Here is a 17,521-nt window from a genome sequence, read left to right on the forward strand (position 1 = left end):
GGACAAAACCTCATCTGCTTTTTGCAACTTGGCCAACTGAGCTAATTTTCCACTAGAAGCGAACATCTGATGGGCTTGTTTAGCAACAAGTTCCACCTCTTCAACAAAACACACTTCGTCAACTGTGGGCAACGCTTGAGAACGGGATAATGCATCTGCCAAGGTGTTGTCTTTCCCTGCCAAGTACTCGATCACGTACGAAAACCTCATCAGACGCATTCGAAATCTTTGAATGCGTGCTGTCAACTTGTCCAACTCGATGGTGCTAAGGAGTGGGATAAGGGGCTTATGATCGGTTTGAATTCGCACTGTCATACCCGTGATGTAATCCTTGAACTTGGTACATGCCCACACTACACCAAGTGCCTCCTGCTCTATTGTGGCATATCGTCTTTCAGTATCGGATAAAGAACGAGAGGCAGTTGCTACAACTCGTTTTGTACCATCAGGCTGAATCTGGAGCAATGCAGCCCCGATGCCATTTCGACAAGCATCAGATTGTACTATTGTTTCAGCTTTAGGGTCATACGCTGCAAGAACAAATTCTCTAGACAGTTCACCCTTGATCCGGGCAAAGGCTTTACTTTGGGAATCACCCCAAAACCACTGAGAGCCCTTACACAACAGATCTCTCAAGGGCCTGGACATTTCTGCCAAGTTTGGGGTAAATTTGCTAAACTGGTTAGCCATGCCCAGAAAACTACGCACATCTGAGACATTTTTCGGTGTAGTGAAATCCTGAATACCTTGCATTGTCTCAGGACTAGCTCTGATGCCCTCTTCCGATATCACGTGACCTAAGAACTTTATGGAGCTCTTAGAAAACTCACATTTGGAACTGTTTAACGTCATTCCTGCCTCCGCCATACGCTTCAGAACCAACCTCACTCGCTTATCATGTTCATCACTGGTGGAACCCCAGATGCAGACGTCGTCCATGTGGACAATAACTCCTTCAAGACCTGAAAGAACCTGGGAAACAACTTTGGCGTAGATCTCGGGACTAGAGGACAACCCAAAAGGAAGTCTATGATACGCAAACCTACCAAAGGGGGTCAGGAATGTAGTAAGCAGCTTGCTTTCCTTAGACAATGGAATTTGATAAAACCCGGAGTTAGCATCCAATTTACTGAATACCTTCCCACGACCTAGCTTTGCCAAACTAGCATCAACATGTGCCATAGGATACACTTCCCTCTTTACTACCAGGTTTAGTCGTGTATAGTCTACACAGATGCGAACTCGATTGTTGGGCTTGGGCACTACCACCATCGGAGAGCACCAATCCGTGGGCTCACTTACTGAAAATATAACTCCACAATCAACCATCTGCTTTAACTCATACTCTACTCTGTCTAACAAAGGGTAAGGGACAGACCGCGGCAAATTTATTGCAAAAGGAGTGGAACCCGGTTTCAACCTGACCTCAACCTCTTGACTCATTCTACCCAGCCCTGAAAACAGACTAGGGAACTCAGATTTAAACCTGTCAAAAGAACACGGTTCTGATACATAGTCAATGCTAGTATTACATGCAATCAAGCCTAGATCAACACATGCTTTTCTACTAAGCAAAGCTTTGTTATGCGCTACCACATAGAGTTTCTCTACTACCTTGCGATTGTTTACATACAAAGTGGTTTCAAACCATCCTAACACAGGTATTTCAGCATTACTAGGGCCAAACAAGGATTTGTCTGGTAAGTTCAATTGCACTGATCCACACAATTTACGGGGAATAATGGAGACATCTGCACCTGAGTCCAGTTTGAAGCGTACAGGTATGGGTATTTTGTCTACTTTCACTGTCTTAGTCCATTCAACATCAGCGGTCCGGTCGTTGATTTCTCCGAGGAAAAAATGTCCGGGATTATCAGAGGAACCTCTACTACTACTCGGCTGCTGATCCTGTTCCTCCAAGGCATGTACTGCACTAGGTTTGGATTTACATAAACGAGCAAAGTGCCCCTGCTTGTGGCATTTGTGGCATGTTGCATTCATGGCCGGACATTTTCCGAATGTGTGGGAGTTATGACCACATCGCCCACACTGTCTCACAGATGCTTGACCCGTTGGAGTTTTGCTACTACCACTATAAGTATCAGGTTTGGGTCGTTGCTGAGTATCACGATTATCGGTACCGCGCTTTACTGCATCCACTGCTTTGGTGTCACCGGCAGTTGCGTTTAGTTCACGTACGTTTCTATCGACTTGCTCGGCCTGTCTAGCCATTGCCACAGCTGTACTTTCAGTCAGTTTCTCAATGTCCATCTTCTGCATCTCTCTGCTCAAGTCCGTGTCAGTAATGCCGACTACCAGCCGGTCTCGTATCTGCTCTGACCGTTTTTCGCCAAAGTCACACTTGTCAGCGAGCTCATTAAGAGCACGTATATACTGTTCCACTGACTCACCCGGCATTTGGTCACGCTTAAAAAACTTCGCCCTTTCAAATATCACGTACTTCTTAGGAGAGAAGTACTGGTTGAATCCCTCTAGCACTTTCTTATAGTCCTTTTTATCGTCATCTGAAAGGCCTAAGCTGTTGAATATACTTTCGCTAGAAGGTCCCATACAATACAGCAAACTGTCAACTTGGACCTCTTGTTCATCTTGGTCTAGTTTGGAGATATTACGATATCTGCCCCACCTTCTAGACCACTCTGCCCATTTTTCCGGGAAAAAGTCGAACCCATCAGGGGGGTTAAATTTCGGCATCCCTCGAAATTAATTTTCACAACGCAAGCACAATTATTTCGTACTGACCACCATGTTGCGTGACGCCGAACTGTCTTTATTGAACACACCAAGATTCATGCGCAATACAAAATAGCACGCAAACATGAGTATAATACAACATTGTCTTGTATATAAACACTGCATATAAGTCTTGCCGTGAAGCAATTTCTGTTAGCTGCCAGTATGATTTTATTTTGCTACTTGTAATTACCCTCTCTACATAACCGTTTCGTTATTTACATCTGACAATCTCACCTACAGATGGGGAGTTTCCTTCTCATGAAATATAATTGAAGATATTTATTTTTGCCTGCAAATAGAAGCGCAAATAATATTATATTTGATATCAATATTATTTCAATGAAGATTAACTAACTACAAATATAATCATGAGGACCTATATTTCTCACTCGATAATAATATAAATATAATGATTGAAGCCTAAGTTTCTCACACAGTAATAGTATAAAAATCATCATGAGGACCATGTTTCTCACTCAATTATTTTATAAAAATAACCATGATGGCCTATATTTCCATTTCATATTGCGCAATGTAGTCAAAGGGCCTCACTCGATATTGTACAATACACTCGCTTCGGCCTATGTTCCTCGCTTCGTATTGCGCAATATAATCAAGGGGCCTATGTTCCTCACATCATAATGAGCATATTTTACTTGCTTGGGTCTATGTTCCACACTTGAGATTGCGCAATATATTCAAAGGGCCTATGTTCCTCACATCATAATGAGCATATTTTACTTGCTTGGGTCTATGTTCCTCACTCAAAATTGCGCAATATAATCAAAGGGCCTATATTCCTCACTTCATAATGAGCATATTTTACTTGCTTGGGCCTATGTTCCACACTTGAGATTGCGCAATATATTCAAAGGGCCTATGTTCCTCACATCATAATGAGCATATTTTACTTGCTTGGGTCTATGTTCCTCACTCAATATTGTGCAATATACACAAAGGGCCTATGTTCCGCACATCATAACGAGCATATTTTACTTGCTTGGGTCTATGTTCCACACTTGAGATTGCGCAATATATTCAAAGGGCCTATGTTCCTCACATCATAATGAGCATATTTTACTTGCTTGGGTCTATGTTCCTCACTCGAGATTGCGCAATATACACAAAGGGCCTATATTCCTCACATCATAACGAGCATATTTTACTTGCTTGGGCCTATGTTCCACACTTGAGATTGCGCAATATACACAAAGGGCCTATATAATTCCTCACATCATAATGAGCATACTTTACTTGCTTGGGTCTATGTTCCTCACTTGAGATTGAGCAATATATTCAAAAGGCCTATATTCCTCACATCATAACGAGCATATTTTACTTGCTTGGGCCTATGTTCCTCACTCAATATTGTGCAATATACACAAAGGGCCTATGTTCCTCACATCATAATGAGCATATTTTACTTGCTTGGGTCTATGTTCCTCACTCGAGATTGCGCAATATACACAAAGGGCCTATATTCCTCACATCATAACGAGCATATTTTACTTGCTTGGGTCTATGTTCCACACTTGAGATTGCGCAATATATTCAAAGGGCCTATGTTCCTCACATCATAATGAGCATATTTTACTTGCTTGGGTCTATGTTCCTCACTCGAGATTGCGCAATATACACAAAGGGCCTATATTCCTCACATCATAACGAGCATATTTTACTTGCTTGGGCCTATGTTCCACACTTGAGATTGCGCAATATATTCAAAGGGCCTATATAATTCCTCACATCATAATGAGCATACTTTACTTGCTTGGGCCTATGTTCCTCACTTGAGATTGCGCAATATACACAAAGGGCCTATATTCCTCACATCATAACGAGCATATTTTACTTGCTTGGGCCTATGTTCCACACTTGAGATTGCGCAATATATTCAAAGGGCCTATATTCCTCACATCATAATGAGCATATTTTACTTGCTTGGGTCTATGTTCCTCACTTGAGATTGCGCAATATATTCAAAGGGCCTATGTTCCTCACATCATAACGAGCATATTTTACTTGCTTGGGTCTATGTTCCACACTTGAGATTGCGCAATATATTCAAAGGGCCTATGTTCCTCACATCATAATGAGCATATTTTACTTGCTTGGGTCTATGTTCCTCACTCAATATTGCGCAATATACACAAAGGGCCTATATTCCTCACATCATAACGAGCATATTTTACTTGCTTGGGCCTATGTTCCACACTTGAGATTGCGCAATATATTCAAAGGGCCTATATTCCTCACATCATAACGAGTATATTTTACTTGCTTGGGCCTATGTTCCTCACTCAATATTGTGCAATATACACAAAGGGCCTATATTCCTCACATCATAACGAGCATATTTTACTTGCTTGGGCCTATGTTCCTCACTTGAGATTGCGCAATATACACAAAGGGCCTATATTCCTCACATCATAACGAGCATATTTTACTTGCTTGGGCCTATGTTCCACACTTGAGATTGCGCAATATATTCAAAGGGCCTATGTTCCTCACATCATAATGAGCATATTTTACTTGCTTGGGCCTATGTTCCACACTTGAGATTGCGCAATATATTCAAAGGGCCTATATTCCTCACATCATAATGAGCATATTTTACTTGCTTGGGTCTATGTTCCTCACTCAATATTGTGCAATATACACAAAGGGCCTATATTCCTCACATCATAACGAGCATATTTTACTTGCTTGGGCCTATGTTCCACACTTGAGATTGCGCAATATATTCAAAGGGCCTATATTCCTCACATCATAATGAGCATATTTTACTTGCTTGGGTCTATGTTCCACACTTGAGATTGCGCAATATATTCAAAGGGCCTATGTTCCTCACATCATAATGAGCATATTTTACTTGCTTGGGTCTATGTTCCTCACTCAATATTGTGCAATATACACAAAGGGCCTATATTCCTCACATCATAATAAGCATATTTTACTTGCTTGGGTCTATGTTCCTCACTCGAGATTGCACAATATACTCAAAGGGCCTATGTTCTGTACTAGGAGTAGGGCAATTCTACTTCATTGTATTCTATACAAAGGACAATGTTTTAATTGCTGATTATAGTTTCAACATTTATGCGTTTAAATGCTACCCTTAGTAGTTGAATATATTGGTGAAACACGAGTTTTATTCAAACCGCAATTTCGTGCTACTTTTTCATATTAAAAATTTTTTTTAACAACAATAGCATCAGAAGATGCAAAAATTTTTCTCAGTTTTGCAAAAATTTATGTGTTCTATATGAAAATTTGAGTGCTTTTATGGTTAAACTGAGATTTCATGGATCCATGTCCTAATCTGTAGATCATCTTGATATAATTGTACCTGAACGCAAAATTGGACTATGTAGTTGTACATGGTAGCTAGCCTTACAACTTGGCCTTATGAACGACCCTATCCTTCGTTTTTTTGTGACGTCATTCTATCGTTGTCGGCCATCCTTATAGACAACTTTTATCGTTAAAAACACCAAGCTTCTGCGATGGATTTTTGAAAACGGTTATTTTGTTTGCAATTTTTTATTATAGTGTGAAAACAACACAAAAAATACTATTAAATAAGAGAATGACAATCGTTTTCTACAAATATGGCGGCGTTTTCGTGAACAAGCGCGTGTGCAAACAGGGTGATGACGTCAAAACAACGATGGATGGCATAGGCTCTACCATGAGTGTTTTAAAACAATCTTCATATATGTGAAATTGTTAAAATAAACTGGATATTCGCGTGTTAAGAAGACTACCACATTAACCAAATTATTTGCAACAGAAAGATAAACGCCAGATGCATATAAACATGCATAAAAAGGCGTAATGATCTGCAGGGCAGAGTTTGTATTTCTCAAAATGTAATTTGGAGCCAATTTATAACACTTCACTCTCATTTGTTTTCAAGGCTATCAACTTTAGCCCTAGAACTCAATTAATTGTATACATAAATTAATTGGTAAATGTTTCTACATCTAATAGGCATTGTGACTCACAACATGTCATTGGTTGCGTCATTAAAGTTGATTTGGTTGGACAAGCCACACATAATTGCTTATGCTGTTAGTCTTTTAAATACTCTAGCCGAATGAATTGTTTGCAGGTTGGCAGAGTGTGACGTGATGCTGATTGATGAAATCAGCATCACGTCGGTCCACACTTTATTGTCATTATCTGCCATAATGCCAGATATTAAAAGAAATTCCTTGCCTCTAGGAGGAGTGCAGCGCATATTTGTTGGTGACCTCTTTCCTCTGGCTCCAGTTGCCAATCTGATCAATGGAGACATTGGCGAGCCTATATATAAGCATGTAAACATTTCTGCTTATATTCCTCAGAAAGCGAATTTAGTTGAGGTAGCATACAACTACTGACCACATCATAATGTAACCCAGTATTCTGCACTAAACTTCAATACAGTCAAACCTCAGCACTTACAGTAAATTCTTTCCAATATTCAGCTTTTTTCAAAATTCTTGTTGAAGCAAATGTTCTTACGAGAAGACATTTTTATTTGTTCAATTATTTTTTGAGCAAAAACCTCATGTAATTGGAATGCTGTTGCAAATAGTAAGAACAAGGGATATGATGTTAGCCAATGCTGTTAGAGAGACAAGTGATGGTTCAGTTTCGGCAGAAACCATGGAATTCTTGAAGTCCAAATGCAGACCTCTTCCATGTTCCGATCGAGACAAGACCGTTTTGTATGCGCGTAATTTTGATGCATGGGCTCATAATATTGCTTGTGTGAACCGATGGTCTGGGAAAATTTCAAAATATCTGGCTAAAGACTCAGGCTCTAAGGAAATACTACGCAGAAGCCCTGCTCATGAGGTGTGGCTACCGTATTTGAATACCGCAAAGTTAATAGTTGGTCTGCAGCTTTTAGCAGCGAAATTTTTGATTGTTTTATTCTAAGCAGCATTTTATTATTCAGTATTGCTTACATAATATGTTACGTAATATACTACATAATATTACTTATATAATATACTTACATAATATTACTTACATAATATATTTCTCTGTTTAATTGTTGTTCTGCTGCATTGCTTGAAGTGAGTTATCTTGCTTGTTGCTCAAAGTTTTTTGTTTACAATAGAAATATTTAGCTCAAATACATAAAAACTACCAATGAAACAGTGTCCTGTCTCCATGCGTATGGACAAAATAAAACGATGTAAAACAACCTCCGAACCAAACCTATGTTGGTTCGGCCATCGTGTGCCCACGACTTTATGGTACCCCGTGACTCAGTTGTTTAGCTTTTTTAGTTTATAATCACATTGTTTTGTTCGTAGTTTCAACCCCTCACGTCACATGACTAGCGGCTGCAGGTCACAGTTGCCTCTGTCATTAGCGTTTGCACTGACAGTCCACAAAGCCCAAGGAATTACGCTTGATATTATTGAAGTATGCTGCAACAATATGTTCAAGCCTGGACAATTGGCCGTAGCTCTAGAACTGCAAACGGGCTATGCATCCGGAACTTCCATCCTGAGCACATTGTACAATCCTCTGCAGAAAATTTGAGCCAGCTATCTAGCATGAGCTCTAAAAGCATAGTGGATGACTGTAAATGCTGCAACATGGTCATCTCTTCTTCTGCTTCATTGATCACTTATGACTCATTGGATGCCCTGGAAGAGTCTGACAGTTTGCTATCAAACCGCTAGAATGAGGAAATGGATGAAGTATAAAGTAAATGGGGGTAATTTTAAAATATTCAATTCACAGCATATTTTATTGCCCGCCAGTAGCTATTTATTGTTCGTTTTCCCTGCTCCAGCTGTCTCTTGAGCTTTTGAATCTGTTCCTCTAACTTCTATTATTTTTTCCGCCTGCGAACTATCAGTTTCTCTGAAATGAAAGTTATTGCATATAAATAAAAATGCATTTAAAAAGCATTTTGGGGTTTGTTATCGGTTCCACTATTCATATATATGAATAGTGGAATATATGAACACCTTTGTAAATTTGCCTAATTAAATGAGATTATCCCCCCTTATCAAGCTTTAACTTGGCTGATTATTATCCTATTGAATTCAGACTCGCTGTGTGCTTGTGGTTTGCGATAGTAATGAGTTTTAAAATATTTTTTACTTACATTTCTCAATGTTATCCATTGTTGTAGCTTGGTAAATTCTATGCCTATAAGAAATTCTATTTGACGCATACATACATATATACATGTATATATATACATGTATATATATATATATATATATATATATATATATATATATATATATATATATATATATATATATATATATATAGGCGGCCAATACAGAGTCGCTAATCATGCAGCCCAGGATACACATTTTTTCAGTTACACTTGGTAAATTCTATGCTTATAAGTAATTAAGTATTAAGCATAAATTGTGTCATAGAGCAATTATTGCTCTATGACACAATTTATACTCACTCAGCAATACAAATTAATCATCATGTCACACAAAGTCTGCCAAAGAAAGTAGATTACAATGGTAGTTCCCATATTCAGCAGCTGCTGCGGCTTGTTGTTTATACAATACTTCTTCGTCCTCTAAACACGAAATGAGAAGCTATATCGAAGGGTGCTTTTTCCAACCATGCATTGAAATGACTGTTCCAGGCTAGGCATTAAGGAAAAACACTTTGCTGAATAAGCTTATAATATGATTAAGCTATACGAATAATCTTTTTCAACCCAAAATTTTGGATGAAAATCGCATACAGTTTTTATTTTAACCTTGTGGAAGCTTGTTTCTGATTTACAGCAGATTGCTGTTAGCTCACTAGCCTTTTAGGATCTTAGCCTAAATACTGACGACTGCGCATTCGCACTGTTGTCTACATAAAATTTTATATGCACATATGCAGTAAAATATTTAAAAAAAAATTTTTTTCAAATATGAAAATCAATTCTTATCCATATAGCTCGTGTTCATACTATGCATAGTTACTAATTAACAAAATCTTGATGGCACGAGCATTGTGGATAAATAAAAAACAATTGTTTATGGTTGTTGAAGACGAAAGGCTTTCCAGCAAAAGCCGTTATTATTGAAACCCTTTCATAAATAGCAAATAGCAAATAAGCCAAATAGCAAATTTAATGGCGACGAAGCATGCACTTGTCTACGGATTCACAAACACTCATATTAATGATAGCTCAGCATATAAATGTTAAAGTTATTTCACAGAATTACCAGTATCAAATATCAGCGAAGATACCATATATATTTCTACTGAACATGCTTAGTACATCACTTTCAATCATAATATGGCAGGCGCTAATGTTATGCTGAACTACTACCGATCGGTTTTAAGTTTAACAAGTAATATATTCGGAAAACATTAGGCAAAATATTCCAACTGTAAATTCTAAATAGACTATAGATATGCACTGTTTGTTTTTTTACTACCTCCTGAGCAGCCCACACCCAATTGAGAACAGGCAATGCTTAACTTTTGTTTTAGCATGTGATCCATTCACAAACAATATCATAAGTGAGTCAACCAAAACCTTGTTTAAAACATGCCGATGAACTCTATTTATCATATCGAATAAAAAACTTTTGAAAGTTATATTTTTTTCGGATAGCAAAAATCGATACAGTTATAGTGCTTCTAAAATATTCTGGAATAGCGGGGTGATCTTATACATGAGTAATACTTATAATAATACAATTTTTGCCTTAAAAATGCCTATCCACTTGTAAAGAATTGCCATTTATACTAATGTAAGCGTTCATTTCATATATTTTTGTAAGATTCTATTAACCAAATGATTACTCTATGTAGAGCTAATCTTCCAGGCATAGAACTACATTGATTACTATAGCATTAAACAACTTCTACTGTAGTTTGCTTATTAATCAGTAAAATACTTTCCACTCTTGATTTGATCGTTAGTCCTATCACCACCATTTTTCGATAACCAGGTGTATTAACTTTTAAATAACTTTTTAATGCGCACAATTGCTGATCAGCTTTTGTTCAAATGTTTATCATGTCAAATAATATTCAAATGAAATTAATAAAATTGTATAACAACAAAAATCTACCTTACAATATTCATATTAATTTAATACAACTTACTCAATGCCCCGATCACGTGATGTGGCGAAAAAGATCCTATACTTGAGAGTGTTTGTACGATCTCTAGTCCATTACAATCTTTATTGTATGCCAATTTCAAACCAAAAGCTGCAACCTTTCAAGAAATACTTTGGGTGGTGTGAAAATAGCACCCACATACTTCTACATTGGGCCCTGCTGCTTTTATTGCTCGTGCAGACTGATCTCAAAGTCGCAAACAACCTCAAAGGCACTGAATTCTTCAGTGCCGTTGACTACCTTGAGCATCTACAAATGTATACAGTAAAGCCTTAATGCTTTATTATTTTTACTTGCCTTTTTATTTTAATTTGCAAAAAGAGAATGTTTTGAAAAACTCGACCTCATGTAATGTCATTACTTTGTGTGTTGAGACAAACACTTACTAAAAATTTCATGGTATGTTAAAGATATTGTACATAGCGGTGATGATAAACCTTATCAAAGTAAAAAAATTATTTTAAGAACTTAAACTTCTGACTTAAATTATTAAGTCAGACAATCAAACGGAGCAAATGTTTACGACTACATGTATATAAATGTGGCTGCAATAAGACACTTTTCTGACATACCCTCCAATAGCCTTAATTTTTATGAACACAAATAATAATGTCACAACATAACTTATGCTCAACTGCTGCTGGGCACAAGGAAAACTAAAAAAGTGAATAACAATTCTCAGGTTGATAAGCTGGCAGTTGTCAGTCCTGAATTAGTGCCCATATTCCCCCATAAGCCTGATTTATTCTGCTGGCTACGTGTTCAGTGGGATGATCAGTATAGGTGCTTTTATAAAAACACCATAGGCATAAGGAAACGGCTATCTACAGCCATCTCCTTTCTCGGTGGTCCCTGATGATCAGACTCAGAGTTACAGAGCCTGAGTGAGTATGAGTTGGCTGAAACATACCACATATTTATTGTTGCTGCGAGCATAACCTTCTGATGTGAAATATGATCTTTCAGCTTTATGAACACCACCCAGGGAGCCTGCATAAGCAAAGTTGAAATAGAGTAGAATGACAAACAGGACTCCCTGAATAACCTACATTTATAATAGGCCTAACATCACATAAGCATAGGCCCCAAACATACTTGCTGGTAGTTGTAAGATAAACTGCACCTCTTTGGTCAGTTGCAAATTTTTCCAAAGCTGCTTAAAATGCGCTGTTGATGGCTTGGTAGCAAGTAAACACAAATACATTATACATCGCTAAATTCAAAATCTCATCACTACTTGGAATACCTCATCACGCTATGGTTAGAATGCAATAAAATTGAATTTCCTGAACGTTCCCAAACCCAAGTTCCCAAAAGTTATTGATTAACTTTAGCATCATAAGGTTTCACCACAGGTTTCTGTATTCTAAAAGGAAAGAGTATAAATGTATTACTCCAAAATTTGAGTCTTGAGGTCATTTATAAAGGCATGTTTTGTATAATGCCAGAAAAAAGGTTTTTTTCTGTATACAGTATACATAACTGAATTGTCAGTTTCAGCATGGCTCACCCCAGTGAGCAACAGCGAGTTGTTTTACGCGAGAACAAGCAAGAAAAATCCGACTGGGCAGAGCCAGACATAGGGTCACACACATAGGCAATTTTTTTCTACCTTTTGTGATCATAATTTTCTGTCAATTAGTGAGTAAACATGTTCAGACATACAGAAACAAGAAAGTTTTTATAATGAAATAATCTCTCATGATGATATGGGGTATGCGAGTAGATTTTTCTGGTATGGTGTGTGACGGGCGGGACAATAGGTCATCTTTCTTAAAATTTTGCTATTCATTCTGAAATAAATTTTGCTTTTCTTTTATAATCAATACAAAAGTAGACTTTTAGCTTAGGTGTTTTTTCCTAACAAATGCAACTTTTTTTTACCATTCGGGTGAGCAAAGAATAGCTTGTTCCGCGTGTCGCAATTTTAGTGCATTTAGTTGCAGCCTGTTCTTCCTAAGCTATCTGAGGTAAAAATCTTTTATCTATAAAACGAGATTTGGCGAGAATTGGCGAGTTTGACCAGCCAAACTTGCTAATTAGCTGAAAATATAGCTAGTTTCGATTTTATGGGCACATGGAAGTATTTGTGACACGCCGAACAATTTTAATAATATGACGATGTCTGCCTTTGTTTGAGATTTCATTTTGATACCGTGCATGGGAAAACATCGCTGGATATTCCAAGGCAAAAAAGCCAGTTTCTTTGAGAGAAATAAAAAATTAGAATTAATTTACGATGTTTCGAACTCAAAACATGGAGTTGGTCAACATTACCCTACTGATACAAACACTTGGCGTGATGCCCGTCAAATTGTGAGGTAATCTTTGAACTGAATGTGTGTTTTTAATGTATGATTACAAAAATCACATCGCATGGCGAAGGTGTAATAGATAGTATTGAGGAAAAGCATCAAACAACAGGTGCTAATGGCAGTGTACCGGAAAAAAGTATGTCGTAAACTCTGCAGTCATTTGCGAAAGCTGCAACAACAATAACTTCCAAATCAGCGAAACCAATAAAGATATTCTCTATCTCAAAAAATAAGATTACTGAAACTGCGCAAATGTGCAAAGAACCCTGGTCCATGGTGCCTTTAATTCATGGCATTTGATCGTGCCATCACATAGCAATTAAAAAATAGTTATGTTGCTCTGATTGATTGATCCCACCTGGCAGCCAATTCCACACACACAGAGCAGCGAACCTAATCAAGAAGTTACCACAAGAGATACTTCACAAACATTAATGGAGTTTTCACCACAAATGCTGGTCGCATTGTTCTATGACTCTGAAGTCAACACGGGAGAAATTCTCATAGCAAAGGCCAATGAAAGTAGCTGAACTATAAAGTACATGCACAGTGCACGCAAGAAGTTCATGCAGCCAAACCCCAACGACAAAAGAACCACCCAGATGAACTTTCCTCTTAAAGTATCTCCAGTTATTGCACCAGGGGTAACTATCAGGTCACTGTGGTACTTTTTACTAAAAAATGAGAAAATGATAACGGCAGATTATGACGATTTTAAGAAAAAATTGTTTACTGCATAAAAGTCTCACAATCTTTGAATCGTATGTGTCTTATAATTCACGGTTAAATAAAATAAGTATAATATATACTAATTTTAAATTATTAGTTGGTTGACCACATTTATATGGGTAGATGTTGTAACTCCAAATCATGACAATTTGTTGTCTAAATACTACAAAACGTAGAGAAATTCTGGATTTTTCGTAGTGTTATTTTTGTCCCACGCGTCACAGTACCGCGCGTCACAGTTCCGCGCGTCACAGGTGGTAGTCTTCTTTCAAACCTCACAGAATCATTAAACTTGGTCCTAAAAAACAAAACAGTACATATTTTTAGTAGAAGGGTAGTAGAGATATGAGCTTGCTGAACAATAATGTCATGTGTCAAAAACTTCAGAAGATTTTTGCAATTGATCACAAATCAGTTTTTGGTGTCAAATTATGGTTATCACACCAGGTTTGATATTTAATAATTTTTCAATCCATTACATGACAAGGATGAAACCTCATTCAGTGATAGTTGGTGCCAAGTGCTGCCTAAAGCAGCATAAATGACAGCAAAAGTTCACATCTAGGCTGTAAAGTATGCGAGGGAGCATTCCAATGTGCTGCGCCTCACAATCATGCCAAAAATGGCCATGTCTGACTTTATGAGATCTTAAGAGCTTTATATGATCTAGCAAGACTAGCATGCAATATCAAGGAAAAACCTCGGCCATATGACTATTCATGATATAACAGAATGAAGAACACAGATCCTACTGATTGTATTTATATCAGGATTGAGTGACTAACATAGCCTCTTTGAGCATGTTCCGCATTACCAATTGAGGATTATAAGCCCAAGCAATCGAGTGAGAAACCTAGGCCCAAGGGAGTATATTGCCCAATATGAAGTGAGGAATATAGGCCCTTTGAGTATATTGCGCAATCTTGAGTGAGGAACATAGACCCAAGTGAGTATAACATGCTCATTATGAAGTGAGGAATATAGGCCCTTTGATTATATTGCGCAATTTTGAGTGAGGAACATAGACCCAAGTGAGTATAACATGCTCATTATGAAGTGAGGAATATAGGCCCTTTGATTATATTGCGCAATCTTGAGTAAGGAACATAGACCCAAGCAAATAAAATATGCTCATTATGAAGTGAGGAATATAGGCCCTTTAATTATATTGCCCAATTTCGAGTGAGGAACATAGACCCAAGGGATTATAATATGCTCATTATGAAGTGAGGAGTATAGGCCCTTTGAGTATATTGCGCAATCTTGAGTGAGGAGCATAGACCCAAGCAAGTGTAGTATGCTCGTTATGGAGTTAGGAATTTAGGCCCTAGTGAATACCTATATCGTAATATCTCGAGTGAGGAACATAGGCTCAAGCGAGTGCGCTGTACAATATCGAGTGTGGAACATAAGCCCTCATGATTATAATTATATTATAATTGAGTGAGGGACATAGGCCCTCATTATTATATTTATAATAAAATAGAGTGAGAAACAGAGACCTTCATGATTATATTTATATTATAATAGAATGAGGGACATATTATATTTATAATATAAATAACTATATATAGTTATGAGTGAGTAACTATATACGTAACTAGTAATAATATAACTAATTTAGGTAATAAAATATTAAAAATATAATATTGTTATAGTTATAATAAAATAGAGTGAGGAACATAGTCTTTCATTATTGTATTTATATTATAATTGAGCGAGGAACATAGGCCTTCATTATTATATTTATAACATGATAGAGTGAGGAACAGAGACCCTCATGATTACATTTATAATATAATAAAATGAAGAACATATTATTTTATAATATACATAACTATATACAGCTGATAATATAAATAATTTAACTAATAAAATATATATAATACAACATTGTTACATTTATAATAAAATAGAGTGACGAACAAAAACTCTCATGATTATGTATATATTATAATAAAATGAGAAACATAATATGTTTATAATATACGTAACTATACATAGCTAATAATATAAATAATTTAACTAATAAAATATTTATAATATAACATAATTATATTTATAATAAAGTATAGTGAGGAACATAGGCCTTTCACGGTTTTTATTTTTATGCTAATAGAATGAAGGACACAGGCCATCAGGGTTATCTTTATAACAGAGTGTAGACCATAGGCCATCACAATTATATTTATAATATATTAGGGTGATGAACATAGGCCCTCATGATTATATTTATAATATAATAGAGTTAAGAATATAGACCCTTATTACTATATTTATAATATAATCGAATGAGGAGCTTTGGCCCTACTTATTTTATTTATAATATAGTTGAGTGAGGAGTATAAACCTCATGATTATATTTATACAGTATTATAATTGAGTGAGGAACATAGCCTCATGATTACGTTTATTTACTATATCATTTAGTGTAGAGCATCGGTTTTCTTGGCATACAATATCATATGGTGGAACATTACGCCTAGAAGAAAAATTGTATAATATTACAGAGTACGTAACATAGGCTTACATGATTATGTTAATATTGTTATGGAGTGAGATATATAGAGTTTATGGCTTTTATAATTAGAAATGTAGGCTTACATGAACGCTTGTCTATAATTAAATAAAAAAATGAAGTAGCCTTTGAATTTATCTATATTACTTTAAAATAAAAATGACTGAAAAAGATGGTTTTTTTGCGTATTCTAATTTGATAATTCGTGAATTATCACTACTAATTTTTAGTGAACGTTCATTCGTCAGATCTTTTTATTTTCTCTCAAGTTCAGCAGAGCGGTTTGTATTTTCCCAACGGCGTGATTTCGCAACGACGGTTTTAATTTAAACAGCAGTAATTGCATTTGCTTTAGAAGTTGTCTGTCCTTTTCAGAAATTTTATCCGATTTTGCGGAAAAGTGCGGAACATAGGGCCTTGCGGAACATAGGGCGTGCGGAACATAGACCTGTCACCACGGTGAAAGCGACCTATCATAACACAATATTAAAAACTGGAGCCGTTACTGTCATAAATTGTAGTTTGAGAGCATAAAGTGTTAAAAGAACGGGTAGTCAGTAAGTTTTGAAGCGATACGGTTACAATCAGACAAGGGGCAACCAACGAGTCAAAGACGTCGTATACAGATTAAATTAGATGTTCGTTTACACCAGGCCGAACACAGTATGCAGCATTTCACAGATCTTGTGTCGATGTCTTGTGTCTGAGACAAGACAGTTTTTACAACCGATTTCAAGCCGACTTTATCGGAGTTTAAGCAACTCCGATAAATCGGCCTGGTGTAAACGCACCAAGTCTTATGGAGGTTTCGTTTATTAAAGAGGAAACAACTTGACAATATTGCACATGAACGTTTTACTGATTTTTCGTCTGCAATATTTCGCTACCATTGATATAGGAATCAAGTACAATCAACCGGGAATCAACAATTTTCTTCAATAAGGTAGATGGTCAATACCTTAGAAAGTTCTGAGCTACTGCTATAGCAACGCATACAGTCTACTTGCGGCACTAATGAGAGAGAGAAAAATTAGGCGCTACAAAGACAGATTTGTAATTGGCCTTTCTGATAGACCAGTAGCAAACC

General features: G+C 36.8%; 2 protein-coding genes across 2 annotated transcripts in view; both read right to left on the reverse strand.

The window, feature by feature from the left end:
• The window catches only part of LOC137387826 (small ribosomal subunit protein mS40-like), a 57,497-nt gene extending 40,557 nt beyond the window's left edge, over positions 1-16,940 (reverse strand). Inside the window, exon 1 of the mRNA XM_068074338.1 lies at positions 16,883-16,940. The gene's annotated coding sequence lies outside the window, so the exon portion shown is untranslated. The remainder of the gene's footprint in view (positions 1-16,882) is intronic.
• On the reverse strand, positions 1,481-2,715 carry LOC137388207 (uncharacterized). The gene is made up of 2 exons (XM_068074711.1): positions 1,594-2,715; positions 1,481-1,486 (listed from the first exon to the last, which is right to left on the reverse strand). Exons 1-2 carry the CDS (start codon positions 2,713-2,715, stop codon positions 1,481-1,483), a joined length of 1,128 nt encoding a protein of 375 aa, XP_067930812.1.
• Positions 16,941-17,521: the final 581 nt, after the last annotated feature.

This window comes from Watersipora subatra, chromosome 2, assembly GCF_963576615.1.
Source record: "Watersipora subatra chromosome 2, tzWatSuba1.1, whole genome shotgun sequence".
Classification (NCBI taxonomy): domain Eukaryota; kingdom Metazoa; phylum Bryozoa; class Gymnolaemata; order Cheilostomatida; family Watersiporidae; genus Watersipora; species Watersipora subatra.